At 34.9% G+C, this 27,534-nt stretch overlaps 2 protein-coding genes across 5 annotated transcripts; one reads left to right on the forward strand and one right to left on the reverse strand.

The window, feature by feature from the left end:
- The first annotated feature begins 3,247 nt into the window (after window positions 1–3,247).
- On the forward strand, window positions 3,248–6,123 carry LOC109060552 (cyclin-dependent kinase inhibitor 1B-like). Of its 2 annotated transcripts, none has more exons than XM_042745884.1 (3): window positions 3,248–3,400; window positions 5,351–5,796; window positions 5,892–6,123. In XM_042745884.1, the coding sequence occupies exons 2-3, from the start codon at window positions 5,355–5,357 to the stop codon at window positions 5,948–5,950; spliced, it is 501 nt and encodes a 166-aa protein (XP_042601818.1). In that variant the 5' UTR covers window positions 3,248–3,400; window positions 5,351–5,354; the 3' UTR covers window positions 5,951–6,123. The 2 variants fall into 2 exon arrangements, with proteins under 2 accessions (XP_042601818.1, XP_042601812.1); XM_042745878.1 differs by lacking the exon at window positions 3,248–3,400 and adding an exon at window positions 3,488–3,670.
- A 5,653-nt stretch (window positions 6,124–11,776) lies between these two features.
- On the reverse strand, window positions 11,777–27,062 carry LOC109060551 (sugar phosphate exchanger 3). 3 transcript variants are annotated; one of them, XM_042745907.1, is made up of 15 exons: window positions 26,792–27,018; window positions 26,525–26,650; window positions 25,539–25,659; window positions 23,365–23,457; window positions 20,710–20,793; window positions 19,440–19,585; window positions 18,106–18,202; window positions 17,402–17,486; window positions 16,885–17,075; window positions 16,647–16,788; window positions 15,886–15,991; window positions 15,715–15,755; window positions 15,457–15,608; window positions 14,932–14,997; window positions 11,777–12,724 (listed from the first exon to the last, which is right to left on the reverse strand). In XM_042745907.1, exons 2-15 carry the CDS (start codon window positions 26,578–26,580, stop codon window positions 12,632–12,634), a joined length of 1,473 nt encoding a protein of 490 aa, XP_042601841.1. In that variant the 5' UTR covers window positions 26,581–26,650; window positions 26,792–27,018; the 3' UTR covers window positions 11,777–12,631. The 3 variants fall into 3 exon arrangements, with proteins under 3 accessions (XP_042601841.1, XP_042601837.1, XP_042601829.1); XM_042745903.1 differs by lacking the exons at window positions 11,777–12,724; window positions 14,932–14,997; window positions 15,457–15,608; window positions 15,715–15,755 and adding an exon at window positions 17,932–17,976 and having other exon boundaries at window positions 15,802–15,991; window positions 26,525–26,659; window positions 26,792–27,062; XM_042745895.1 differs by lacking the exons at window positions 11,777–12,724; window positions 14,932–14,997; window positions 15,457–15,608; window positions 15,715–15,755 and adding an exon at window positions 17,932–17,976 and having other exon boundaries at window positions 15,803–15,991; window positions 26,792–27,059.
- Between the last annotated feature and the right edge of the window lie 472 nt (window positions 27,063–27,534).

Here is a 27,534-nt window from a genome sequence, read left to right on the forward strand (position 1 = left end):
TATTCGCAAAATTCATTTCCATCTCCCATTATTCGCATTAACCCTTTTTCGTACAAGTCAAAAACCACCTCAAGCGAGCGTAAAAACTTTTTCGCGAATTAAGGCATTTTTATTCGAAATTCAGCATTTACATCACTTGATTCTGATGGGATAATGCGCATAAAAGCAGGGTGATGGAAACCCAGATACTGAGTTAAGGCATGTAACATTAAGGGATATAACTCCTCTCACCTTAAAATGAAACCCCAAATCTCTGTCCTGGACTCCTGAAGCTTCAGAAGCCTTCTGATGCATCCAGGTGACCTTCACTGCTCTGCTCCTGGTTCACCTGAGAAACTTTTGCAGGAGAGGTTGATAACCTCAACCTCCAAAGTTGGAGCAGTGCTCTTCTAACAGCAGAGAAATCTGCCATGTCTCCATCCATGTGGCTTCTTTTCCAATAAATGATTCAGAGCAGAAGTACGATATTGGGAATCGTGAACTCTTATAGCAATGAAGCTGGCTCTTGAAGAATGGAGACATTAGCTCCATAAGGTGTCCATCATCCCTTCATTGTACAGTCGTGGCCAAAAGTTTTGAGAATTACATAAATATTGGAAATTGGAAAAGTTGCTGCTTAAGTTTTTATAATAGCAATTTGCATATACTCCAGAATGTTATGAAGAGTGATCAGATGAATTGCATAGTCCTTCTTTGCCATGAAAATTAACTTAATCCCAAAAAAAACCTTTCCACTGCATTTCATTGCTGTCATTAAAGGACCTGCTGAGATCATTTCAGTAATCATCTTGTTAACTCAGGTGAGAATGTTGACGAGCACAAGGCTGGAGATCATTATGTCAGGCTGATTGGGTTAGAATGGCAGACTTGACATGTTAAAAGGAGGGTGATGCTTGAAATCATTGTTCTTCCATTGTTAACCATGGTGACCTGCAAAGAAACGCGTGCAGCCATCATTGCGTTGCATAAAAATGGCTTCACAGGCAAGGATATTGTGGCTACTAAGATTGCACCTAAATCAACAATTTATAGGTTCATCAAGAACTTCAAGGAAAGAGGTTCAATTCTTGTAAAGAAAGTCCAGCAAGTGCCAGGATCGTCTCCTAAAGAGGATTCAGCTGCGGGATCGGAGTGCCACCAGTGCAGAGCTTGCTCAGGAATGGCAGCAGGCAGGTGTGAGCGCATCTGCACGCACAGTGAGGCGAAGACTTTTGGAAGATGGCCTGGTGTCAAGAAGGGCAGCAAAGAAGCCACTTCTCTCCGAAAAAAACATCAGGGACAGATTGATCTTCTGCAGAAAGTATAGTGAATGGACTGCTGAGGACTGGGGCAAAGTCATATTCTCCGATGAAGCCCCCTTTCCGATTGTTTGGGGCATCTGGAAAAAGGCTTGTCCGGAGAAGAAAAGGTGAGCGCTACCATCAGTCCTGTGTCATGCCAACAGTAAAGCATCCTGACACCATTCATGTGTGGGGTTGCTTCTCATCCAAGGGAGTGGGCTCACTCACAATTCTGCCCAAAAACACAGCCATGAATAAAGAATGGTACCAAAACACCCTCCAACAGCAACTTCTTCCAACAATCCAAAAACAGTTTGGTGAAGAACAATGCATTTTCCAGCACGATGGAGCACCGCGCCATAAGGCAAAAGTGATAACTAAGTGGCTCGGGGACCAGAATGTTGAAATTTTGGGTCCATGGCCTGGAAACTCCCCAGATCTTAATCCCATTGAGAACTTGTGGTCAATCCTCAAGAGGCGGGTGGACAAACAAAAACCCACTAATTCTGACAAACTCCAAGAAGTTATTATGAAAGAATGGGTTGCTATCAGCCAGGATTTGGCCCAGAAGTTGATTGAGAGCATGCCCAGTCGAATTGCAGAGGTCCTGAAAAAGAAGGGCCAACACTGCAAATACTGACTCTTTCCATAAATGTCATGTAATTGTCGATAAAAGCCTTTGAAACATATGAAGTGCTTGTAATTATATTTCAGTACATCACAGAAACAACTGAAACAAAGATCTAAAAGCAGTTTAACAGCAAACTTTTTGAAAACTAATATTTATGTAATTCCCAAAACTTTTGGCCACGACTGTACTAACTGATTCTTCTGCCCGTTCCATGATGCCCATGGAGTGCATGGGATGCAACCTGGGAGTGGACTTTGTTACCAGTCTACCTCCATTGGATATTACCTATCCAATGGTAATACCTGTAACTTATTTATTATTATTTCTCTAAAGCCTGTCATCTGATATCGTATAAGTCCGAGGACCAAGTTTATTTCCAGAGTCACTCCTGGGTGTGACCATCAGCCTCTCTTCTGGATACCATCCACAGAATAATGGGCAGACAGAAAGCAAAATCATGAAGACTGGCCGCTTCCTAAGAATCTTATGCCACAGGAACTCTTGAAAGCGATTCTTGGCCTGGGCAGAATATGCACATAACTCTCTCTGTCAACTCCCTACTGGTCTAACTGCTTTCCAGCATATTCTAGGTTTCCAACCATCTCTATTTCCATGGTGTGGGGAACCTTTAGAGGTGCCTGTGGTCAGTTATTAGTTCCAAGTGAGAGGGCTTGGGACCAACGTCTTCAGCGGGCAATGTGCCTCCAGAAGGGCCATGACGATAACTGAAGGACAGAAACACCAATCTGAACTCAAGTCAGAGATGGAAGAAAGGGAAATATGGAGAAATTAAATATGTTGGTGAATATATTTATTTGATAAATGACTGAATGAATGTGTTTTTTATATAATTTCTAATTTTTAGATTCAGGATAATTTTTAATAGATCAGAGATGACCTACTTTACCTGAAAAGACATTTGTCTGGAGTGCATGATCTCAAAATGTTTATTGGCATTTATACCTTCCAAATAACATTTTATATGGACTGAATTTAAATTTAATTATATTTAGACCTTAACTTTAAACAAAGTCTCACTTTATCTGAATTCAACCACTGAGAAGAATCAACCACTGTTCATTTTAAAAACTGAAATGCAGCCATACTCGAAAACAACAACCAACTTAGGAAAATAGGAATAGGAAAGCTGTAAGATTTGTAATTTAGTAAAATAAAGATTACAGGCTAACAACCTAAAATATACCATGCCTGCTCTAGTTTCACTGTATGCGTTTTTCCTGAACAAAAGCATTAAAATGCTTCATCTCTCCCATTTCTTCATCGTATGCAAGAGAAATCCAAACGCTGTGTGTGGCTCCTCCCTGTCACGTTGCATATCAACGTGACTGGAGTTCCTGAGCGCGCGCCCGAGCTGAACACTGGCTGAACATGACAAGAGCAAAACACTGAATGTGTGTCACGCGCGGGGTTCTGGGAGATTTGACCTACTTTCCACATAAACCTCACCGCAACTTCAGACGTAGAAAAGGTACGTTCATTTACACATATTGTATTGTTAGCAGTAGTGAGTAAAAAATCAGTGTTAGTTGACGTTAAAATTTAAACATTGAATGAAGTAGTGCTGCGCGGGTCACGTGACAATGGGCAGTCCTGCCATCAAAACAAACAACGCACTGCAGATGAGTTTATTGGGCTTCGCTGCTTGGTTGTAGTTCAGGTCGTTTAGCTTCTGTCATTGATCAGAAAGTGAACTGTAGATTTAATATCCCTCATCAAGAGCTCTGCTTTTACTCGAATGGTGAGTTAATCTTTTTCGGATGTTGTTGTTATAGAAAATTTCTGTATGCCTATACATTTTACTGCAAAAGTACTAGGTCTTGGTAAGTCCTAGGTAAAAGTAAATATCTATCTATCTATCTATCTATCTATCTATCTATCTGTCTATCTATCTATCTATCTGTCTGTCTGTCTGTCTGTCTGTCTGTCTATCTGTCTGTGTGTCTGTCAGTATAGATTTGAGATGCATGACTTGTTTTACTGGTAATGACTGTTAAACGTAATTGGCAATGAGTGACAGTGTCAGTCATTCCTGATGTTTTCTATTCTCTCGTGCGCATGTGTAGTATGTACTTCTGAAGTATAGTGTGTAGTTTGGTGTGTACTAGTAATTTGATAGGCGTGCCGCGCCTACTTTTTCGACGTAAACAAGCCTCATTACTACTTCAGTGATGTGATCGTACATTACAAATAAATGTAATTAAAATAACTTGTTCATGTCTCGTATATATTTATTTATTTATTCAGAATTTACATTAAAAGTGCAATTCATACATACAGCTTTTAATTTAATTTCTAAAACGATATTTTGGGGTATAGCAAAACTAAAGAAATCGTGAAAGAAAAAACAACAATAAAAGGATTCTTTAAAATGTGATTACGTAATTTGGCATAATCTTAGCATTTCTTGAACAAAAATAGAAAAAAATAAATAGGCAGTTTTTAAAACAGTTAATCTTATTTTAAAAACTTTGTTGGATGACGTTATTTTGATATTTATTTTTAATGTTATTGCTACTAACATCTTAAAATAAATCGTAGCTATAAAAGTTTGTTTATATGTTTGTTTTTAGACTACAGAGGAAGAAAGGCCCAATTCAAGGATTCTTTAATTTTTTTTACAAATATTTTGGAACAAATAAGTAATTTAGCAGATTTTAAGAAAAGAAAATTATTTTGAAAACTCTCCACCAAATCGAAGTCATCTAGTAAAGTCTGGCAACTTTTGTCTTGATCTTTCTAAACTTTTTTTGTTTATATTCCCTGTTTTCAAGGTTTAAAATTGTATTACCACTTGACATTTATAAAATCTTTATTAAACTAAAATGCTGTACAATAAAAAAGAAGAACAAAGAAAAAATGAAAAGCAAAGAAATTTTATTAATAGTTTTAGTTTTAGTTAACAATAACAACACAATTCCTTAAATTAATTTTCAAATACAAAAAAAAATATTCTCAGTTCTATTTTGAATGGTGCACAATTGTTTATTTACTTATTTAAATTTTTTGCATGCACATATACACACTCTTTGCATTTTTTTCATCAGCACAGAGAGTATATAAGAATTTTTATTTATCATTGACCCCAAAAAAGTAACTGGACAGTTGCGTCACACTTACAATGTCTGAATGTCTTTGCATTAGATTAAAAAATATCAAAGCTAGTCAGATGCTACTAGAACATGTCCGTCATTAATGTGATGCACTACTCTTGTGCTTGATCTTTCTGGACACCTGTGGGAACTTACAGAGGACTGGCTTCATATATCTACAAAAAAATCACCAAAATGCCAGTCATGACATCATGACAAATGCCAAGACATTGCTCAAATAGGATTTTGTTATCTACATTAGTAAAAAAAATGTACTCTAATGTGTTCTGACTTGAATGCTTTTGGGGCATTTCTTTCCTTTGTCCCAGGAACATGTCCATGACATCAGATGCATGTTATTTTGGGCTGCTGGAAGGGCAAGAGGAGGACATTAAGCCTCAGGCAGCAGTAACCAGGCGGAACCTGTTTGGCCCAGTGGACCACCAACAGTTGCAGCAAGACTTCCAGAGGCATTTCTGCATGAATGTTGAGATCGCCAAACAGCGCTGGAACTTTGACTTTCAGAGGGACCAGCCAGTCCCCGGCTGCATTGAGTGGGAGGAGCTGCAGTGCCAGGATGTGCCAGTGTTCTACCATAGCTGTGTGGTCAGGCCCAGTATGGCAATGCAGACAACAGTGGAAGCTTGTTCATCTCCAGCTATGGCCACAGAGAAATATCTAGAGCTGCGGACCAGAGGAACTTTGAAGGGAACCAAGTCAGAGAAGAGAATGGCTGCATTGCTGGGGGTCAAACGCAGACAAGCAAACATCACAGGTGAGACGGTAGATTTAGTTGTCACATTTCATTCTCAAAGTCACTGTGGTATTTTTATATTACAATTCTAAAATCTATTTTTCTCTCTCTTTCAGACTTTTTCAGAGTGACAAAAAGAAGGTTTCCTGATCACAAAACTTCATCAGGACAGTAAACAGACATTTGACCTTTTTGTATAAATGTACATACACTATCGGCACATGTAGCTGTTCTAACTGACCAGCAAAGGCTTAATTGGATGTATATACTGTACATACACACACACAGATACATATTATATACACAAATGTGTATGTATATATTTCAATAAACACCGTGCCTATTTAAGGTACCTATTTTATTGTTATAACATGGAATCATGAGATTTAAATAAATGTAAAAAAGTCAAATGAAGATCTTATAGTGCATTTGAATAATCTGAAGCAATTAATTCCAGTAAATGAATGAGAATTTACTCTCTTGCCAAACCAACTAATACGTTTTAAATTCATGACTAAATGAAAAATAATTTTATATATATTTTATTGTTCCATGTTGTTACACAATAAGTTCTGAAAATGTTAGGAATGCACTTTATAAATAGTGTGTTCCTAATTTTTTGTTGTGCACTGAATATACAGTATATATACACAAACAATAACTGTGAACGTTTACAGAAATGCACTATAAAAAGACTGTTTGGTCATAAACTTAAGTGGCATTAGTGCACACAATCTATAAGCTAACAATCTCTTACCATTATTCTGTTCCACTTTTATTTATTTATTTTCCTGTTTATATATATATATATATATATATATATATATATATATATATATATATATATATATATATATATATATATATATATATATATATATATATATATATATATATATATATATATATATATATATATATATATATAAACCCTTTTGTTTGGGGACCAGTTCTCACTATTAACTAGTTGCTTGTTAGCATGCATATTACTAGCATATTGGCTGTTTATTAGTACTTATTAAGCACATTATGCCTTATTCTGCATGACCATATTTTAGATTCCTTAATCTTACCCAATACCTAAATTTAACAACTACCTTACTTGCTATTAATAATCAGCAAATTAGGAGTTTATTGAGGCAAAAAATATAGTTAATAGTTAGTTAATAGGGATAATTGGTCCCCCAAAAAAGTATGTAACCTGAGCCATTAATGTTTTTCTTAAAGCATATAAATTTGGGAGTAAATGTGCCTCTGTTATTATAGAGTTACTAGGAGACAGAAGGTATGCTTTGATATCTTTGACAACAAAATTAGTAAAAATGTTTTTAAATGGATATTGCTCTTAAAATATTATTTGAAGAGTGTCCAACCAAGTTTCTTATGAGGCTCCATCTTGCACACCTTGGGGAAAAGCTACCTTTTTTTATGTGTCTTAAGTTTAAATCTTACTTGTAGTATTAGCATATCAATTGCATGGGCATTTTCATTAATCATTTCTACAATTCTTTGTTTTTTAAAATACTGTATTTTTGATTTGTGCATGTGAGATATATTGTATGATTATGTGCTGGATTAGCCATACATTTTACATTTTTTTATATTAAATAGGCAGCTGACACAGTTAACTAAAGCAATTGCTCCACAATAAATAGAATACTTTAAAGTAACTGTATTATTATTATTATTTTCCCTTAATCTCAATTTTAAAATCATTCTAATAGTACACTGATTTCTAACAAAGCAATTAGCTTCCGTTTCTTTCCCACATTCCCCTTAAATGTCTGTTTGGTAGTATTTGTAGTTGTCATGACCAGGTACGAAATTCAGTGTAAATGGTGGATTGTTTTATGGCAGCAACAAGAGATATATTTAGTGATATATTTAGGACGGTGAATTTCACTCACAAAGTCACAGAAACACACAAAACTGCATACAGTTGCTTTAAATCCCTTTGAAGAGCTTTTAGGAACAACAAATTAAGCCAATAAACCAAACCCACGTGCTGAGAGTTAAACTGCATAATTTGTTTTGTAGAATTCAAATTTAAGTTTCAGCTTCCTTAAGACAGATGAATTGTATTTTTTGTTTGTTTTTGCATTCATTGCAAACACACATGCTAGACGATTCTGATATGTTCAGTGACTTTCTCTTAAAGCAGTCCATTAAATCGTAATCTTTTTAAAATGTATAAATAGAAATATATCAGTGCTCTACCTCATCAAATGACAAGGACCTTCCTTTTATACACAATCACATATGTATAAGAAAACAAATATGTAAAATTTTCTACATAACAAATATGTAGAATTTGTTTTTAATCATGGATGCACTTTTTTGTTGTTTTTTGAGAAGTACAGCAGAATAGCAATGAAGTATCTTGTACTTTAAGGTTTACATGATGTTGTGTGTGTACTTTGATCCTGTTCTGTTTTTAGAACAAGTTTTAAAAACTCATGTTTGCCTTATACGGTGCCATTCTTTTTGGGGGAAAGTATTTCAAGTGCCTCCACCAATTAAATATTGTATTTTGTCCTACATGTCGTCATGATGATATTAATGGCTTTTACCCCAAAGCTTCTGTTGCAGATATGTTCACAGTATTCTGTTCTTTGCATGGTATCTTGTGCATTAGTAGCCATGTATACTCCAATATGATTGAATGTTACTTATGTTAAAACATGTTAACAGTGTTATTCTGCAAAGCGATTTTATTTGGAAGTATGTCTTTATTTGATTATAATAGACCACACACACACACACACACACACACACACACACATATATATATAAATATATATTATAGAATAGAATATAGAATATAAATTTGTTTTATATTTTTCATTAGTTTTATAGTTTTTACATGCAACTGTAACCTCGCTGTCCCATTTATACTGTCTATCTATACCAGGGGTCACCAAACTTGGTCCTTGAGGGCCGGTGTCCTGCAGAGTTTAGCTCCAACCCAAATTAAAGACACCTGAACCTAATCAAGGTCTTACTAGGTATACTTCCAGGCAGGTGTGTTGAGGCAAGTTGGAGCTAAACTCTGCAGAACACATCCTTCAGGACGTAGTTTGATGACCCCTTATTTATTCAGTCTTATCAAATTAAATGTGAAAAAAGCCCATAAATATAACTTTAAAAAAAAGTTTACATTTTGTACTTTGAATGATGATATTTCAAAAGAATTTTGTCAAATAAATCACTATTTTTGCAAAACCTTAAACTAGTTCAGTCAATTTAGACACTGCAGATCTCATGCACTCTTTTTGCAAAAACACATTCTCACTCACTAAAACAGTTTGCACTGTTATAAACCTGTGATGCAAAACCCTAAATACAAGAAAGCAAAAGTTAAGCACAACCAGAACACAGTTGTCATCATTTACACACAATAATTCAAAACTGTTCATACTTGTTTCTAAATATGTGAATGTACAAAATATAAGCCAATTCAAAATTCACAGATGTCATGGGTGCATCCATCAATCTGAGTGGTACTGAAGAGTGCGTATACGAAGTGGAGTAAGAGGAGGACGAGAAAGAGCAAGACCAATCCTAATATAACAACAAAATAAGAGTCCAACACAATCATTGGAATGACAGAGACAGGACAAAGAGTTCAACCTAATTTGAGCAGATTCTCTGTGGCCACCATAATCAGTTGGAAAGTTCAAAATAACAGCAAAAGAAGAGTGGAAGACTATCTTGTGTAGAATTGCCACGTTAGACTACTACGTTACCACGTTATAGTAAGGTGGGAGAACCGGCCTGTGGTGATGTAAATGTTCTGTCAAGGCTGGATCCACCACACCAGAGGCTTTTTTTTCCCTGTTGACTGCCTGCAACATAAATAAAGTCCTCTGATTCTTTTTTACACATACTGTATATATACTGTTTTTCATTTTTGAGAGTAACATTTATATACAAAGACCTACCTTCAAATGTTCTTTTACACCATTTATTAGGTTTTGAGGTAAGTTATTAAACACAGTGAAGTTAACTTGCCAGCTAAATAGTTTAAAGATGTATTCTTACTGAGCGTTACAGTAGTTGAAGCGAAAATGAACAGTGAATGAACAGCGCTCTCTTCCACCCTCAATACCCATGGCTGAAGTGCCCTTGAGCAAATGTCACGACTTTCATATTTTGTATTGTGACATTGCCAGGTAGGCTACACTACCCCGTCATACATCATGACAAAATGTTATAGATGTGTCACCATAATCAATCTGGGCTCTGTACTAATGAGTTAATCACTTGAATTGAATAATTTTATATGGACAAAAACCCCGAAGACTTCTGGGTTCGAGTTTCAGGTCCGGCAGGAATTGTTGGTGGGGGGTGTGAATAGCCAGCGCTATCTTCCACCCTAAATACCACGTCTGAAGTGAGACCCTTGAGCAAGTCACCGAACCCCCAACTGCTCCCCAGGGCACTGCAGCGATATGGCTGCTCCCGGTGTGTGTGTTCACTACTCACCACTGTGTGTGTGCACTTGGATGGGTTAAATGCAGAGCACAAATTCCAAGAATGGGTTGCCACACATCACATCACTTCATTTTTTTTCTTTTTTTTTTCACTTTTTTAAACTAAAGCTTTAAAAGATTCATTGTTTTGAGATCCTTTGAACGGCTGAATTTAAAAAGTTGTCTGCACATAGTATCATAACCACAAGGAGGTTTGCACTAATTTGATGTTGTTTAGTAATGAGAGGAGCTTTTATGCTGTCTGCCTTCTCTAACATTTGTGCAATGATTAAAACTCAACTGTGCTACTGCACTTTAAAGTAAAAATAAATGTACATTTTTATTAATATAATTAATTTTTTTCATGCCACAAAATAATGCAAATTTGTCTGAAATCCTCCAGTCCACAATATTGTGGATACAAATCAGAGATGGCACTAGAAAACACAAAAGAAAAGAGAAATATGAGTCGGCACAACTAAGCATTTTAAGTATCTTTATTCCCAGCTTTATATTTTTCAGATCTGTAGCTGTTGAAGCCACCCCATTTCTTATTTTCTGGAGATCAACCATCCAACTGCACAGACTGTAAGCACACTCTCAACAGGTAAATGATTAATTTCTTAAAATGTCTATACATTTCAACTTTTTAAATGGTTTCCTATCAATCATGTCTTTTTTGAGGATACATTTCTCCTCTTGTCCAATGACAGGGAACTGGGAAAAGGACATTGATTTTATGATCCATGTTTTTAGAGTTTTGTATTAATACATGTATTTATGCATAAACATGCCCAGTCACAAAATACGCACATATTAAAGCATTAACTAATATAAACAAATTAGACCTTATTGCAAATTTTTACAATGGAACCTTATGAAAAGGGTTATGCTATTGTTGCAAGACTAAGAACTCTAACCTGGTACTGTTTAGAGTGATTGAAGAGCTCAGCCTTATAAGTGCAACAATTTTATTTTGGTTTTGCTATCAGGTTTTAAAGCCTGCAGTGATTTCACCAAGCTCTTCCAAAGATTTGAAGGAGCTTTTTGGAGACCCTGCAAACACTATGAGTATTGATCTGGGATGTCAAACTGAAAGAATAAATAATATGTTATAGTTTATTTTAATTTCCGATGTGCTACATGAATATAAATGTATTGTGCCATAACACAACTACATTAACACAATTAAAAATATTGTTCCCTCAAAATCATTTACTTACCAGTGTGACTTTCTTGATATTTAGGATTCAGTTTATAAACAGTTAGGTTGTGTATTGTTTTGATATATTCTTATCAATGGGTGGTGTCTAACCAACAAAACACCTTAAAATTTATTGTTGAATAACTTCTTAACTTCCTTCTGTTGGTTGTTTTTGTTTTGATGTTATGAAGAAAAGCAATCAAGATTGTAAATTAAATTATTTTCCTTAATTATTATGAACATCTATAGTAAAGGTAACAGTAGTGGCTGATAATGAGTGAACATGGATGGATGGATGGATGTTTGGGTTATTGACTCTAAGTAGTTAAATAAAGACAGGTTATTTGCCTGTATTTATTATGACATATACAACTATATATGCAGGAACAACATACCACATATTTCAAACATTCAAGCAACAACTGTACATGTTACAATAAATGCAAAACATACATTTGCTGAATTATAGTGTTACATTTAAATATACAATTATACATTTAACATTTTTGACACTAAAGTGCAACTGAAAAAATGGTGCACATCTAACACCCAAATTACCACCTGCTATGAATCTATGCCCTCAGTTTAAGTAATCATTTGATACACTATTCAATCAGGCTACAATCACCATGAATTAAACTCAAGAGGGTCCTGCCCTCTAACAACAATTATAAAATTGGAATTTAAAAACTTTCATAAAACCAATACCCAGAATTAAAACAAAAATAGGCCTTAAGCAGCATCCTGGGATGGTGTTCATAAATGGAATAATTTGAGGAAGAGATTTAAAATAGATCTGCAACAAATCTAAAGCTTTGTTCGCACACAGATTTGATTTGGTTTCCATATCGTACCTTTAGAAATGACCACACTGTCATTTTGCAGTTCTTTTGCTTAGACACTAGTTGCTAGAGTAATGATGTATGAGTCATCACATTGCAAAGAGTCTTCCAAAAAATAAGTTCAGAATCAGATTATTTTGTGAAATTTAGTTTTTATGTTAATTAAAGAAAAAACACATTTTTCTAAACATTGCCTTGATATGGAGTAGCCAGACTTAATGTGAGATTTCTGTTGCTAAAAGCAACATTCTAAAACAGAGGGTGAATTCTCAAATAGGATGTCTGTATTTTCAAAATGTCCTATTTTTCTATTCAGATTCAGGCAAAGGAAGTCCAACTCAGAGCTGATGTGTTCGAGCTTGACTGTCTCGGCACAAGGAGCAGATTTCACGGTAAAGGAGTGGGATGATGAAGAGTACACTGCACCCTGTCTGTGGATGAGAGAAAAACAAATGTTAAAATGTTTGCTCAACTCAGCTTGCAAAATGGGTTCTGTCAGTGCTTTGGCAAAGTAACGCCAAATGTAACGAATGTCGGTGTTTGTTTTGGTTTGTGAAACCTGCCCACTGACAGTTTACCCAATTGTATTTCGGCACACCGGGTTGCCAGTTGGCGGAAAACACAGTGTATTTCATTTCGTTCATCGTCAAGTGTGCTCATTCCTGTTTGTGTCATCTATCTGGCAACCTATGTGTGCGTCAAGTCTGAGGAGGAGGTGCAGGGTGAAAAAATCCTCTCCAATATTTTGAATTTGGACTGCAATACCTAGTTCAACCACTACAAACACTCAATCCTACAAACAGCACCTTTAAGGCAGTATTTGTGGCAGTCGAGAAATCATGCTGCAAAAATGGTCCAAAAGGTGTGCGTTTTTGTGACAATGAATTGTTAAAGGATCAGTGTATTGTGTAATATTTCCATATAAAACTTTAACGGGCAATAAAAAAATTTGCTAATTCACAAGATTAATAAACCCTTTATTAAACCACTTTGTTGAATTTAACCAGTACTGCCTCTCCCTATACATAGAGTACGCAGTTTGCGTAGGGCACCAACTCCCTGGGGGGCACCATCACAGTTATTAAAAAAATAAATTAATTAAAAAATGTGACACGCCATTCCCACATCCGTGCCCACTCGCAGCTCATGTTTGCAGCTGAATGCAAATGACCATAACTGATTGACAACTGTACCCGGGAAAAAACATCAGCAATCTGGCTCCGAAAAAAAGAAAAAAAAAAAAGGAAGCCCGTGCATCACTTTCAAGCACATTCATAATTCTGTAAAAGGATTTTGGCTTTTGACATTCATAACGTGTTTTAATAATTTCACCACCACCAAAAAATCTAATATTCTCTCTGAGTTTCCATGTTCCCTGACGAAAATTAGTCATGGTTTTAACATGAATAAAACCAAAAAGCCTCGTTCTTGTAGCCATGGTAACCGCAAATTAACCATGGTTTTGTTTCTTTAAAGAATAATTTACGAAGAAGTATTAAAATGATAATTTTTTATGGTTATAAAAACAGACCTTAGCCAACAATAGCCTTTAAAATGACTTAAAATGCATTACATTAAAAAAAAAAAAAAATATAGGCAATAATGTATAAAAATAACAGTTAAAAATAACAGTTAAAATACATAATTTAGGCTAGTACAAAATAAACAATTGATGTACATTACATGTTATTCCAAATGCCTGAAAATGGAGCCAAATGCCATGTAATTGCTACTGCTACAGGACAATCAAAACATTGTTTAATAGGCTATTGACCAAACATTTAATTCAAAGATCCTCTTCTTTATTAACTAAATCTTTAATTTTTGGCCACCTTTTTGCTATAGATGACACAGCCTCTATAATTTATTCAAAAAAAAAAAAAAAAAATATGGACATCACAACCCTTAAAAAAATAAACCATGGTTTTATCGTAGTTAAACTGCTTAATTTTCTTTGGCGTGATTTCTGAATGCTTGAGACTAAAAATAATTTATTAATTTACTTTTATATTTTATTAAAGTTCTTTTTTGACCCCTACAATAGGTATTTTTGTTCTTGTTGTTTTTTTTTGTTTAGTTTTTTTTACTGCCATAATATTTGAGGGAGGGGGGCACAACAATACACTTCTGCTTAGGGCTCCCATTTGGCCAGCAGTGACCCTGAATTTAACGCATCATTATGGAAGTGTTGAAATGCTAAATTAATTAATTAACTTCTAACAGAGCTTAAAGGGAGCAGCGTCATACAGAGAGGGCAGAGCGTCTCGTTATTTATAAGGGAATTCAAGTTTTTTTTATGTAGTTTAGGTTTGATTAACAAGTTTTTTTTATGTAGTTTGGGGTAACAAAGTGGGGGAGGGGGGCTAGAAACAGACCTGGAAGAGAGGAACATTCTTGTTCTAGAGACCCTTTGACTGTGGAATAGGATAAGTCATAAATATTTTATCTGTTTCCTGTTTTAATGATTTAGTTTGGTGAGGCTAATTACACAAAAATCATACACTTCACATTGAATTTTGCATGAAGGAAAATGGGGCTAAAGCACAGTCACTGAATACTTTTTTGTCTACTGAAAATATGTGCTTTTAATGTTTCACTGGCTGAATGTGTGAACTTGTGCCGTCGCATCACAACCTACCATGATTATGAAGAAATAGAAGACGCACATCCATCCTAATTTGCTCTCAATAAGTGATACCAGATACTAAAAAAACAGAGAAATTTTTAAATTAGTACTTACACATGATGTTTAGCAGCACAGAAATAACAATAACAATAATAATGTCATTAAATAAAAAATAAACATAGACAATGAACATGATTTGCATATAACTACCGCAGTGCATATTTCAAAGTGAAAAAGATACAAATACAAATAAAAAGATACAATATAAACAAATAAACATTGAATGTGGTTAAATTGATTATAATCAAAAAAAAAACAATTTAAAGGATGCCTTTGGAAGAGAGCTCCTTGCCATCTTACATTTACATTTATGCATTTAGCAGATGCTTTTATCCAAAGCGACTTACAGTGCATTCAGGCTATACATTTATTTATTTTTTTAATCATTATGTGTGTTCCCTGGGAATTGAACCCACAACCTTTTGCGCTGCAAATGCAATGCTCTACCACTGAGCCACAGGAATCTTAACACATTACCTGTCCCCCTGCAGCTCCAATGCTGCCTGTGCCGTCCACTATTCCTGTGACTGTGGCCAAAGCCTGCTGACTATTCTGCAGTGCCCCCTGTCGACCCAAATCTGCAGAAATCGCTGAACTGATTATGTTTGATGGGCCTCCGATAAGGAAACCTGAAACAATTTATAAACATAATCAAATGTTAATGGTTTCCAATACAAGAACGAAGAATTCTTGTATTCTGTGAACTGAGTTTATAGTTATAAATTCTTTTATCACCTGTTGTTGCTAGAAGAGCTCCATTTACCAGCTTGTAAATTCTAATCAATTAAAAAAAAAAAAAAAAAAAAAAGTTAAAAAACAAAAGTTAAAAATGTATTCTGCTTTCATCTCTGAAATTATGATATCATATGTTTAGATTTTCTAGACAATATGATTTAGTATCTAAACTCACGGCTGTATCCCACTAATGCTCCCATGGCCAGAAGCAAACTGATCGCTAACACAGGAGCTCGCTTCCCCAAAACATCTGAGATCAAGCCCTGTACTGTTCCTCCTGGAAGAGATTTCATTCAGCACATGAGCAAAATCTTTACACTGTGATTGCAAACTACTTCAGGAAGAAATGTAGTATCCAAAGGCCCCAGTATACTCACAACAATTTTTTTTATTTTATTTATTTTTTTTTTTTGCAGAAGCTGCCCACACCTCTGTAGGCAGTGTTTTAGAGAAGCATTTAAATGTGTGATGGATTGGGGAAAGAAAAGAATTGGAAAAGAGCCCCAAGTAACTCCTAATGTTTGTTTTTTTTTTTTTTTTTTTTTTTGCATCAAATCTATTTGTTTTTCAATTCATCTTGAATATTGGGGATTTGTGCTTTGTGAGTGTTTAAGGAGGCAAAGGCAAAATGTCTGTTTCAGGAAAAATGTCATAGTTATACACATTTTTATTAAGTTCTATATTTTGTAATGTATTTAAAAAGTGTAATATTGAAGAGTTCAATCAACTGAAGGGTTCCATACAAGTATTTCATCAGTTTTGTAGGGTTTTAGAATGCATTTTTGTTTTCCAACAAAATTTCCCATAAGCTGATTAATAGACTTCATATAACTCTATAGAAATTAATGTAAGTTGAGCAGAAGGTACAGAGCAAAGATACAGAGAAAAAACTCAATTGGTAATGTCTGTTTTGAACCAAACTGGGTACTGACCAACAATGCCTCCTACATCATACCATACAGATAGCCGGTCTGCCTGAACCTCCTTCCAGCCGAAGTTGTTGCAGAGATAAAATGGCAGCCAGAAGAAGAAAGAGTAGTTGACCAGCTTCAGGCATGCATAGGCCAGAGAATACTGCAGGAGACAGACAATAAATAAATCTCAAATCTAGCGGACAATAGTGGCCCATTTTAAGTATGCAAGTAAGAAAGCGTTTAATTGGACACTGACAGGAATGACTCCTGGCAGGCAGAAGGCCTGGAGAAAGCCGATGGCTTTGGGCTGTGGTTCAAGCTCCTCATCCCGCTGCTGTATGGAGTAATCATCACATAACGCATCTTCATCATCATTCATCAGAGGATGCTGACTGTCTGAGTCTCTTGTCACTGATCTCAGACCAGTCTCAGAGTAGTCGCTTAGTCCTTACAAAAACAAAAACAAACTGATTCACATGCCTTCACTGTGACAAGATTGTTTTACAGAGAGGTGTTCTTATCTCTTTTCTATTGCACTGCAAGAATAATGGCCAACTAATAAGATTTATGCATTTGGTCACATGCCCAGAGCTGCTGCTGCTACTTAAATCTATGACTTGCTCTTGGAGCTCACAATCAGACTTTTTTTGCTAAATGACAGTGAACAGTAGAGGAAGAATCCAAAACCAGCTCTCTAGTATCTGTACTTTCGTAATTGGTGTTGTTTAAGAAACACTACTGCAAATACAAAAACTGTACAAAGATGAACTCACCAATTTCTTTTGGAGATGTAAGCAGGCCAAAAAACACCACCACACCACCTGCAAACTGCACCACTGATGTCACGAGAAAAGCATACTGAAAAACACATACACACAAACACTTATCAAGACTGCATTGATTGTATACAGAGCTAGCAATCCCTTCCCCTAAGAAAAACCATCACACCAACAGTTTTGCATATATTACATTATATTATATTATTGTGGCGAAGGGGGCGTGGTGCAGCGATGTCTACGGTGAGAAAGAGTCGAGAGACCGGCAGTGAGTTAGTGGGTCAAATGCAAAGTGACAAACACCTGTGTCTTACTGTAATAATTGGCGTGGAGAGATTGGATAAAGCCACCAGGACAGAGAGAGAGAGAGAGAGAGAGAGAGACAAAGAGAGAGAGAGAGAGATGCTGGACTGAGGTCTCGTGGACGTAAGACTGGGAACTTTCTTATATTGAGTTGCACGAAGTGTGAATGAGAAAGCGCAGAAGGCGTGTGATTTATGTTGTTCATAAAGAAATAAAATACCCACGAGTCTCAGTAATCCGACACTGCCTTCTTCCTTTCCACACAACCTCTAAAACATACTACAATTATATTATATTATCATTGAAACATTATTTAGCATGTTTATTAAGCTGGTTTCCACATAGCACAGTTGATTGTCCTGTTTTAATATGAATGAAGTAATGCACTGTGTTCTCACCTCATAACCATACTTCAGGACACTGGAGGCAAGAAACGCACCCAGAATATTCCCCACGGATGCACATGCACTCCAAAGTCCAAAAATGAAGCCTCGCCTGGCAGACAGAAGATATGTGTGGGAATCAGTTACTTTATATAAATGTACATGCACAATTACTGCTTATACAAGGAAACATTGTTACATTTCTTTTAATTCCCTGAAATAAAAACACACAGTTGCTCACAAAATAATAAAATAAAATAAAAATAAAAAACTTTGAATGAAACTCAAATTGACTTAAATAACTGGGGAGGTTATTAAATCTGATATTAAAAATAAAATAAATAAAAAAAATGTATTTGAGTCAGTCAACCCTATGAAGGATCCAAGTGTTTAATAGCGTGGGAACCCTATTAATACACAAACATTATCATTCAAGGGAACTGTTATTAATTTTTAAGCAAAATACCATTCAATCAGTACAAAGTTTCATAATTTCACAAATTAGCTCACAGGAAGAAAGAGAAAATAAACATATAAAGACAAATAACCCAAAAATTCAAGTACTCCATTCCTAATTCTGAAGCTCATTTAATAAAAAAGGTTCACATGACAAATTCAAAAATAAAGTCAATTAATCAAATTCAGTTCCTTCCTTTACAACACAGATGGGGCTATAAAACAACAGAATTCATTTGCTGTGTAATTCCAATGAACCAATTTTTGAATTGGTTCACTTTTCACACGCTGTAAAAATGCATAAAATAGGGAACAATGTACTATATTTTCTATTGCATTGTGTTATACTTGTTTTGTCATATCTGTTACTTGTTTGTCTTGTTTGAGTGACTGATTGACTGGACAAACCATCTGCATTTCCTTGTTGTTTGGACCATCAGCATTTTTCTCTGTGATCATCCAGAAAACTTCTAAACAATGTCCATATATCCCAAAGCAGTCAGTGAACAATACTTTTGGCAGGCAATCTAATTATCCCTTCTGTTAGAGGCTGTCAGAGGACTCCAACATATAGCGCAGCTGTGCCTATGGTGACTTATTATTACATGTCTTAACTTTTAGCACCTAATTACATAAATTATACAAAACAGGTAACCTAAATGACATAATAAACCTAAATGACATAGAAAGGAGGCAGATTTGCGTAGTTGTTAAAATATACAGCATAGTGTCATTTAAGCACACATCTAGCACCTGATTAAATTGGATGAAGGATGATTAGAAAAAATACTTGTGCTAAAGTAGTGTATGCAAAAAAAACAACAACAACAAAAAAAACAAAACACTAAAACATAATGAAAAAAATAAAATAATGAAATCATACTGACACCTACCCAGATTTTCCAAACCAGTTGCCCATGATGGCCACAACACAGGGCCAAACTGTAGATTGCAGCAGTCCATTTATCACCCACAAGATGCAGTAAAAGTACACGTTATAAAAGTGTAGCCACTCTGTCAAAGTGCCAAACACAAATTCCTAAAGACAGGAGAATGTGAATTTAAATAAATAAAGACATGAATTCACAGATTATTTTTGTTCACTTTCATAGGTTCACTCAACCCTGTGACAGAATCTGAAGGTATTGGAGCACCATCCAGATGTGACGACTGACCGAAGCCTGCCCTGTATATAATGATGATGATTTCTGTTGGCGCAAGTGTCACGCACTGAGGTACCGCATCATAAGTCATGTGGGCCCCTCATATCGAGTCAGATTGTGCATTCTCCCAATATGGGACAAGTTAAATTTGAAAACTGTGTTAATTCGTTACTTCTACAATTAGTTTCTGAGTAGTAATGGAACAAGCAAGTCCTTTTGAGGCACTGATAATGTGGCACCTCAAAGGGCGTTGTTAGTTCCATCGGCCGATCAATAGTGTGCAACAGTAGCCATCCAATTTCTCAGTGGCCTTGGAAGTACTTTACCATAGGCAGTCTTCATTAAAGAGGACCAACCACCTAATAGGTGAATCACACTTTTACAAACTTTGATTTGAAGCAAAAATCATTTAAAAATCATTTAAAGGTACAAAACTGTAGACAAGTATTGAGCTAAAGAGTTATTTTGCTGCAATTTGCTTGATTCAATACTCTGATTGGTGGGGATTTCATTTAGATTTTAGAATCATGGGAAAAGTTTTTTTTTTTTTTTTTTTTTTTTTTTTACCAGGAATTCATTTGATTATTTAAAAAATAAGTTTAAATAAAATAATAAATTATAAATAATGTGGACTAATGGCTTCAACAAAAGCATTTACCATGGATTAACAACCACACAACTTTATAAGTCATCATTACAAATCAATTCTATGAAGAAAATGAATAGTATTTTTAATTCTGGAACCCGACTGTTGCACTATTGACATTTCCTCTATATAGTTATCAGTCAATCTTCACACCTGGAGGGTCTTCCAATAGTACCTAGCTAGTAGCTACTGATGCAGCATCTTGTTCCCTACTCTGGGAACCAGTATTAACATACATAACAAGACTTTTTCTTTATGATATACTTTAATTAATTCAGCTCCACTAAAAAAAAAAAAATAATTAAGTGAGAATTGATTCACAACCCAAGTTTCATATTTCAGCAGAATACCAACCGTGACAGCGGATCCACATAAACCAAAGGAAAGGACATAGCGAAGGTTGAAACGATCACCAATTACTCCACTGATATACAAACCCTGAAAGAAAACAAAACAAATCACAAAATCACTGCCAAATATCGGTGTGCCATATGTACCATCTAATTTTTTTTACTCCCTCGCTAGACTTTTGACACACACACACACACACACACACACACACACACACACACACACACACACACACACACACACACATATATATCGTGGGTTTGCTGCCAAAAAGCTCTTTTTGTAGTTTTATCTGACCATGGAGACCAGTCCCATTAGAACTTCCAACTTCCAATCATGTCTGACAACTGACTATGCTGCAGTTTGTTTTTGGATGAGTGAAGAGTATTTTTCTTGAAACCTTCTCGAACAACATGAGGTGATGTAGGGGCTGTTTGATTTTTTTATTTTTTATTTTAGGCTTTCTGACCCTAAGACTTAACTAATCTCTGAAATTCTCCAGCTGTGATCCTTTGAGAGTCTTTGGCCATTCAAAATATCCTCCTCACCGTGCATTAGGATGATATAGACACAAATCTTCTTCCAGGCAGATTTCTTAAGTTGATTGTAACTTAATTATTACCCTGAAGGTGGAAATGGGGATTTTAAATGCTTTAGCTATTTTCTTACAGTCACTTTCTATTTTGTAAAGCACAACAATCTTGTTCTGCACATCAGAACTATATTCTTTGGTTTTACTCTTTGCGATGGATGATTAATGGAATTTGGCCTTTGTGTCCTTCTATTTATAATTCTGTGGAACAGTAAGTTTTGGCAGGAGAATTTCATGCTCCTAGTCACCCTGGTATATTTTACATAATGTGACATAATTATTTCATAATGTGAGTTTTCCCCCGATTTCAATTGCTTTACTTCAGTGATGGGTTAGAATTTTGTGAATTTTTTGAATGAAAGATCAAAAAGATAAACAATGCAGATTTATTTTCATAGCCACCTTTGCTCTTATTTACCAAGGGTGCCAATATTAGTGGTTGGCACTGTATCTCTCTCTCTCTCTCTCTCTCTCTCTCTCTCTATATATATATATATATATATATATATATATATATATATATATATATATATATATATATATATATATTTATATATTAGGGGTGTAACATGTACATGTATTCGTATTGTACAGTTCACGGGGCAAATTCCAAATGGAAGTGATCATCCCTATGCCTTTGAAGGGCAGAGCCCTTGGAGTGCCGTCAGCAGATGTCGCTGTTTTACTGGCATACATGTCTTTTTATTCTTGTTAGCTTAACTGTTGCAAATAAACATACATTTTATATTTTTAACATATGCTATATAATATATAAAAACTAATATATATATATATAAAACTTATTAAAATATAAAATGTATATTTTTAATGCCGGTGTACTTCAGCGAATCAGCTGTGCAAAATGGGGCGGTTTCTGAAGGACAAAGGCATTGATGCCATTGACCCTCAAGTTCCCCAGACCTGAATCCTATTGAGAACCTCAGGGATATAGCACCACAGACGGTCCATGAGATCACTGAAGCCCTTATCCAGGTCTGGCAGGAGATCCCCTAGGACACCACTCGCCATCTCATCAGAATCAGAATCAGAAAGAGCTTTATTGCCAAGTATGCTTGCGCATACGAGTAATTTGTTTTAGTGACATAAGCTCCCAGTACACAGAGACAACACACAGTCAAAAAAAAAAAAAAACCAATACCTTTGCAAATAAATAAGTGTATAAACAATTGTGCTATAAATGATAATGGAATGGATTGAGTAAGATGCAAGGATGTACTAGGATGGAGGGGTAACAAATAAATATAAGGATATTGCACATTTTTCACATCAGGAGCATGCCCCGATGTTGTCAGGAGTGCAGACAGGCACAGGGGGGGCATAAACTGTACTGACTTACATTATAAGGTGCTTTGATGAAATTCAATTGGTGTGATTTTGAATTCGGCCCTCAACGGGTTGATGATTTAGCTTTCCATTTACCATTGTCACATAAATTTGTTCTCAACGAATTATAAATATATATTATATATATATATATATATATATATATATATATATATATATATATATATATATATATATATATATATATATATTGTATATATATTGTATATACACATACATACATAAGTATATATATATATATATATATATATATATATATATATATATATATATATATATATATATATATATATATATATATATATATACAAAAAACATATAAAAACATACAATACATACACTCTCATTTGGAAGGCGGCACTCCACAGAGATCGCATTTGTCAGTCATGTACGTTATCATGGATTTCTCAGTTCAGAAAAGTAACCATTATAAAACATACAGTTACTCTTTGTGAGACAAACATGACTGTCATTTCTTTCTTACTTTAGATTGTAATAGATACTTTTTTAAAAACCACATATCCTTGATGTATCCATCCAAAAATAATGCACAATAGTGTCAATAACACACATCTCTATTGTTACAGTTATATTTCATGGTTAAATATAGTGCACCAGCAGCATTATGTGTTCTTAACAGACCATCACTGTCTACCCACAACCCCCAAAGCCTGCAACACCTATTCCTTTTTTTTACTTACCACAGCATAAGAGAAGAGAAAGATTGAGTCCAGAGCACCCAGGAACAATGTGGCCTCTTCCACATCAGCAAACAGTTGGTTTTCCTCCCATGTCTACAAATATAAACAAAAATAAGTGTGTAGCACTAGCAACAATATTTAGATTATATTTAATACTGAAAGGTCTGGATTGGAATTAAGTGCTTTGTGCAACTATATTGCTAGTTGGGAGAATGTTAGTTTGTATTTTTGCCAAACAGAAAGAATATAGTGCTTGAAATACTGATGTAATGCTTGATTTAATGTGTTGTCTCTCACAGATTTCCAAATAGTGACCACAAAAATATTAATTTAAACAAAAATATTAATGTGAGATAATATTGATACAGTTTTGTGAGGTATTATTATTTATTAAATGAGTATCAATACAGTATTTTGAGGTAAAATATTAAAATACTCTCAATGTTTCTCTCACCTCTACCTTGCTGAAAACATTTTCTCCATAGCATATAGTGACATAATGAGAATAATACAAGAATTGCTCAGTTTTTACAGTTTTTTTTCAATTGCTAACAAGCATTGTTCAACACTGAAGCCACATTTTCAAAATGTTCACACATTCAGCGATACAGAAGTCTATGCTAAACAAACTGTGAATAATTTTTCATTGCTTTCAGACAAAATGCAGTCAATGACAATTATGTTATGTTATGTTATGTTATGTTATGTTATGTTATGTTATGTTATGTTATGTTATGTTATGTTATGTTATGTTATAACAAGCCTATTTTGAGACATATATGAAGTGTTTTTTTTTTTTTGGTCTGAGTGAGTTTTGGAGGTGAGTTCAACTGTTTGGCCAGGATTCATGTTGGTAATGCATCTTGGCCAAGATTCATGTTGGCAATGAATGTGGCTTCAGTATTGAACAATGCTTGTTAGCAATTGAAAAAAAAAGATCATCCGGTCTTTAAATACCATGTACTTTATAATAACATAATGAATTGTTAGCAGTGTCTGGGCCAGGATGTTTTCATAGGGGTGGCCAGGTAGAGGCCAGCAACCAGTCTCGAGTGGCACAGAAATCTTCATTATTTCAGTATAAAAATGTGTTTGACTATAATGTACTGGACTGTTTTAGTACCTAAAACACAAGTGAGTACAATTAATTTCTACTTAACTGTAATTGAGATATTTGTGAATTAGATCAAGTAATACTGAATATGACAATTTTTGTATTATTCCTCACCTCAAGGTATTTTAATAAAGGGGCTCACTATAGCTTTATTGCTCATTCAGCTTCTCAAAACTCTCAAATGCTTGCTCTCCAACATTGCATACTCATGGATAATACAGCAGATAGTGATAAAAATGTGAAAAAAAGGCCAGAAGTCAACAGTAGACATAAATGCCAGAATATAAAATGAGTTATTTTATGCATTTAAATGGTTTCATTTTCGCATATTTTCTAGTAAAAGTGCACTGTGCTCACATTTATTTGTGCATTAAATTTCAAATGAAAAATATATATCAGCATGTGCCTTATATTGTGATCAGAATATATTTTAGTACAATTTCATGACTTAAATTCATGATGACTTAATTTCATGAGTTTCTGGCGACAGAACTAGGTTTGTATGCTCATAGTTTCTTGTGCAGGTTATTTATGATGAAGTGATAGAGCATGTGCCACATATTTGCATACTGTTGAAGAGTGTGCACAGTGAGCACAGTAAAACGGCTGATGGGACAGTAAAGAGTTTTACTGACATATGGACTTAACAACATCTCATCAGACCGCAGGGACAAAAACTGCAGTTTTGAGTGGGGTGGCCAAGCTTTCATCAGTGGTGGCCACAGCCACTCCTGGCCAAACCCTGGCTCTGCCCCGGATTGTTAGGTATAATGTACTTGTTGTGTTCATGTTGAATTGTTGCTACTGAGGTGGTATGGTAAGGTTTAAAGGGTAATTACAGATGTAATTACAGGACAGTATTTAGTATTTTCAAATATAAGTTCAATGTAAAAACATGTATGTACACAATAAATGCATTGTATCAAATGATTTACTCAAATGTACGTACATAAATGTAAGTCTTATAAGGACACTTAATATAAAGTGAGTCCCATATTCCAAAAATGTTGGAAAAATGTTAATCATTTAGAAGAAATAAAAAATAAAATGTAAACCTTACCTCCCCAGGAGACAAAGATGAATTGCTGCCATTCTGCTGCAATGCTGATGGCGTCCACTGTGCTGAGATGCTCACTTTCACATTACTAAAAGTCTTTCGTGAAGCGTGAAGCAGGACATAGCTGGATAGAGAATGGATGTTATTAATTACACCAAGTCATTAAATTTAAACTTCAAAACCATATGGCACCGACAGAAATACAACATACATTTCTAAGAACTTGCCACATGTATTTTAAACCACTTTTTCCTTTCTTTTTTAAACTTTTTTAAATTGTTCCATTTCTTTATCTTGAATAGTCTTATAAGGTGCCTTGCGAGTCTTCACACTCCTTCACTTTGTCCCAATTTTTTACATATTGCAACCTTATGCTAAAATGCTTTAAATTATTTACACTCCCTATAATGACAAATCCAAAATATGTGATAACTTTTAATTTAATGAAAAATAATAATAATAATAATAATAATAATAATAATTACACTGGATAACTATTCAAACCAATTGTGGTCATCTTTGCAATGTTTCTACACTTTAACAGGCAAAGGAATTGCCTGCAGATCTCAGAGACAGATATAGCAAAGACTACAAACATTATTTTTTTTTTCATTCTGATGTTGCTAAATTATAGCCAATTTCTGCTAGGTTCCTATAACAGCTAGATTAATCATATAACATTTCAAGAAATCAGAATACAGCTGGTTAAGTGACACGCAGAACTTTGTGCTACATGTCATCTAAGATGGCAAACAAGACAAAGTTCAATATTCATTTTTTTGTACAATAAAACATTGGCAGTAAATCATGAATGTAAAGCGCGTCACTGTTGTTGTATTTTTCAACACCCAAGGACCCAAAAAAATCACTCTTGACCATCACAGGGGTCACAATAATAAAGAAAAGCTAGATATGGTCAGTAACATAATAATGGCCAGAAACTGATTACCATGGTAAGAACGGAGGGCGGTAGGAATAGGACAGCATACCTGAGGAACGTGAGGAGAAAGGCTAGCAGGTGATGATAGGTATAGAGGGACCACATTATATGGGTCTGGATCAAGAGGGGGAGGAAGTGGAGGATCTGGAGTCTTCAGGACACTCTACTGCGCCATCTACAAACACTATACATTTAATCACTGTAAAATCTATCTATAAATGAATCAGTGTTCTTACTGTGGCACTTTACTCGTCTGCAGATGAATATGCATATTTACAGTCTTCCACAGATACGCTAATATCTAATCAATACTCACCGGTTAAATCAATTGCTGTGATTCGATCTCTGGCTGGAAAATATCGTCATTATTTTAGGACGCTGGATGCAACGTAAACACAAGTTAAAGCATAAACACGGACGTCACCCGGATGTTGCAATTTTCTTCTTCTTCTCCTTCTTTTTAATTTAATGGTGGGTTGCGAAAGAACTTTGTTGCAATTTTCAAAGTAAAAGTCACTTTATTCGCGGATTAAGCATAAAACGCTGAAATCCTATTAAAGCAGAGATGTTCTTAATATTATGGGGAGATACAAACCTCCGCAGCAGAGACGTTCAACTTCGTCTTTCCCTCTTCTTTTTTTATTGGTCTCTCAAGCGTTATTTGGGGGCCAGAGCAAGTTACTGTCCGCCGTTGCTTTTGCGAGTTCACACAACAAAAGAATTATTTCTTAAAAGAACAATATTTATCAAAAGAACAATCTTTTTTGTGGTTAATTAAATGGTAAATAGATAATTCATAGTTAATTAATTTGATAATAACAAGACAAACGTTTATAACAATGAATATCAACTCAACAGATGTATTATTATTATTATACATTAAGGGTTTTAGATTCTGGTTATCTCATAATGGCGTTTTCTTCTTTTTCTACATAATTTTACCACATAACTAAGGTGTCAGTTCTTTATTTTAATTGTACATAACTGCTACAAAACTTTTTTTTTTTTTTACACAGGCATATGAAGACATAAAAATCTGTAGCATATTTCTATTTTGCA

This window comes from Cyprinus carpio, chromosome A4 (assembly GCF_018340385.1).
Source record: "Cyprinus carpio isolate SPL01 chromosome A4, ASM1834038v1, whole genome shotgun sequence".
NCBI classification, from domain to species: Eukaryota; Metazoa; Chordata; class Actinopteri; order Cypriniformes; family Cyprinidae; genus Cyprinus; species Cyprinus carpio.

Excerpts from the sequence above, each read along its gene's own strand:
- LOC109060551 (XM_042745907.1), bottom strand. The coding sequence starts at position 26,580 with ATGTGGTCCCTCTATACCTATCATCACCTGCTAGCCTTTCTCCTCACG. Across the intron at positions 17,076-17,401 it reads TACATCTCCAAAAGAAATTG|GACTAAGCGACTACTCTGAG; the intron begins GTGAGTTCATCT and ends TGTTTTTGTAAG. Across the intron at positions 12,725-14,931 it reads TCTATTTCTTCATAATCATG|ACAGGGTGCAGTGTACTCTT; the intron begins GTAGGTTGTGAT and ends TCTCATCCACAG.
- LOC109060552 (XM_042745884.1), top strand. The coding sequence starts at position 5,355 with ATGTCCATGACATCAGATGCATGTTATTTTGGGCTGCTGGAAGGGCAA. Across the intron at positions 5,797-5,891 it reads CAGACAAGCAAACATCACAG|ACTTTTTCAGAGTGACAAAA; the intron begins GTGAGACGGTAG and ends TCTCTCTTTCAG.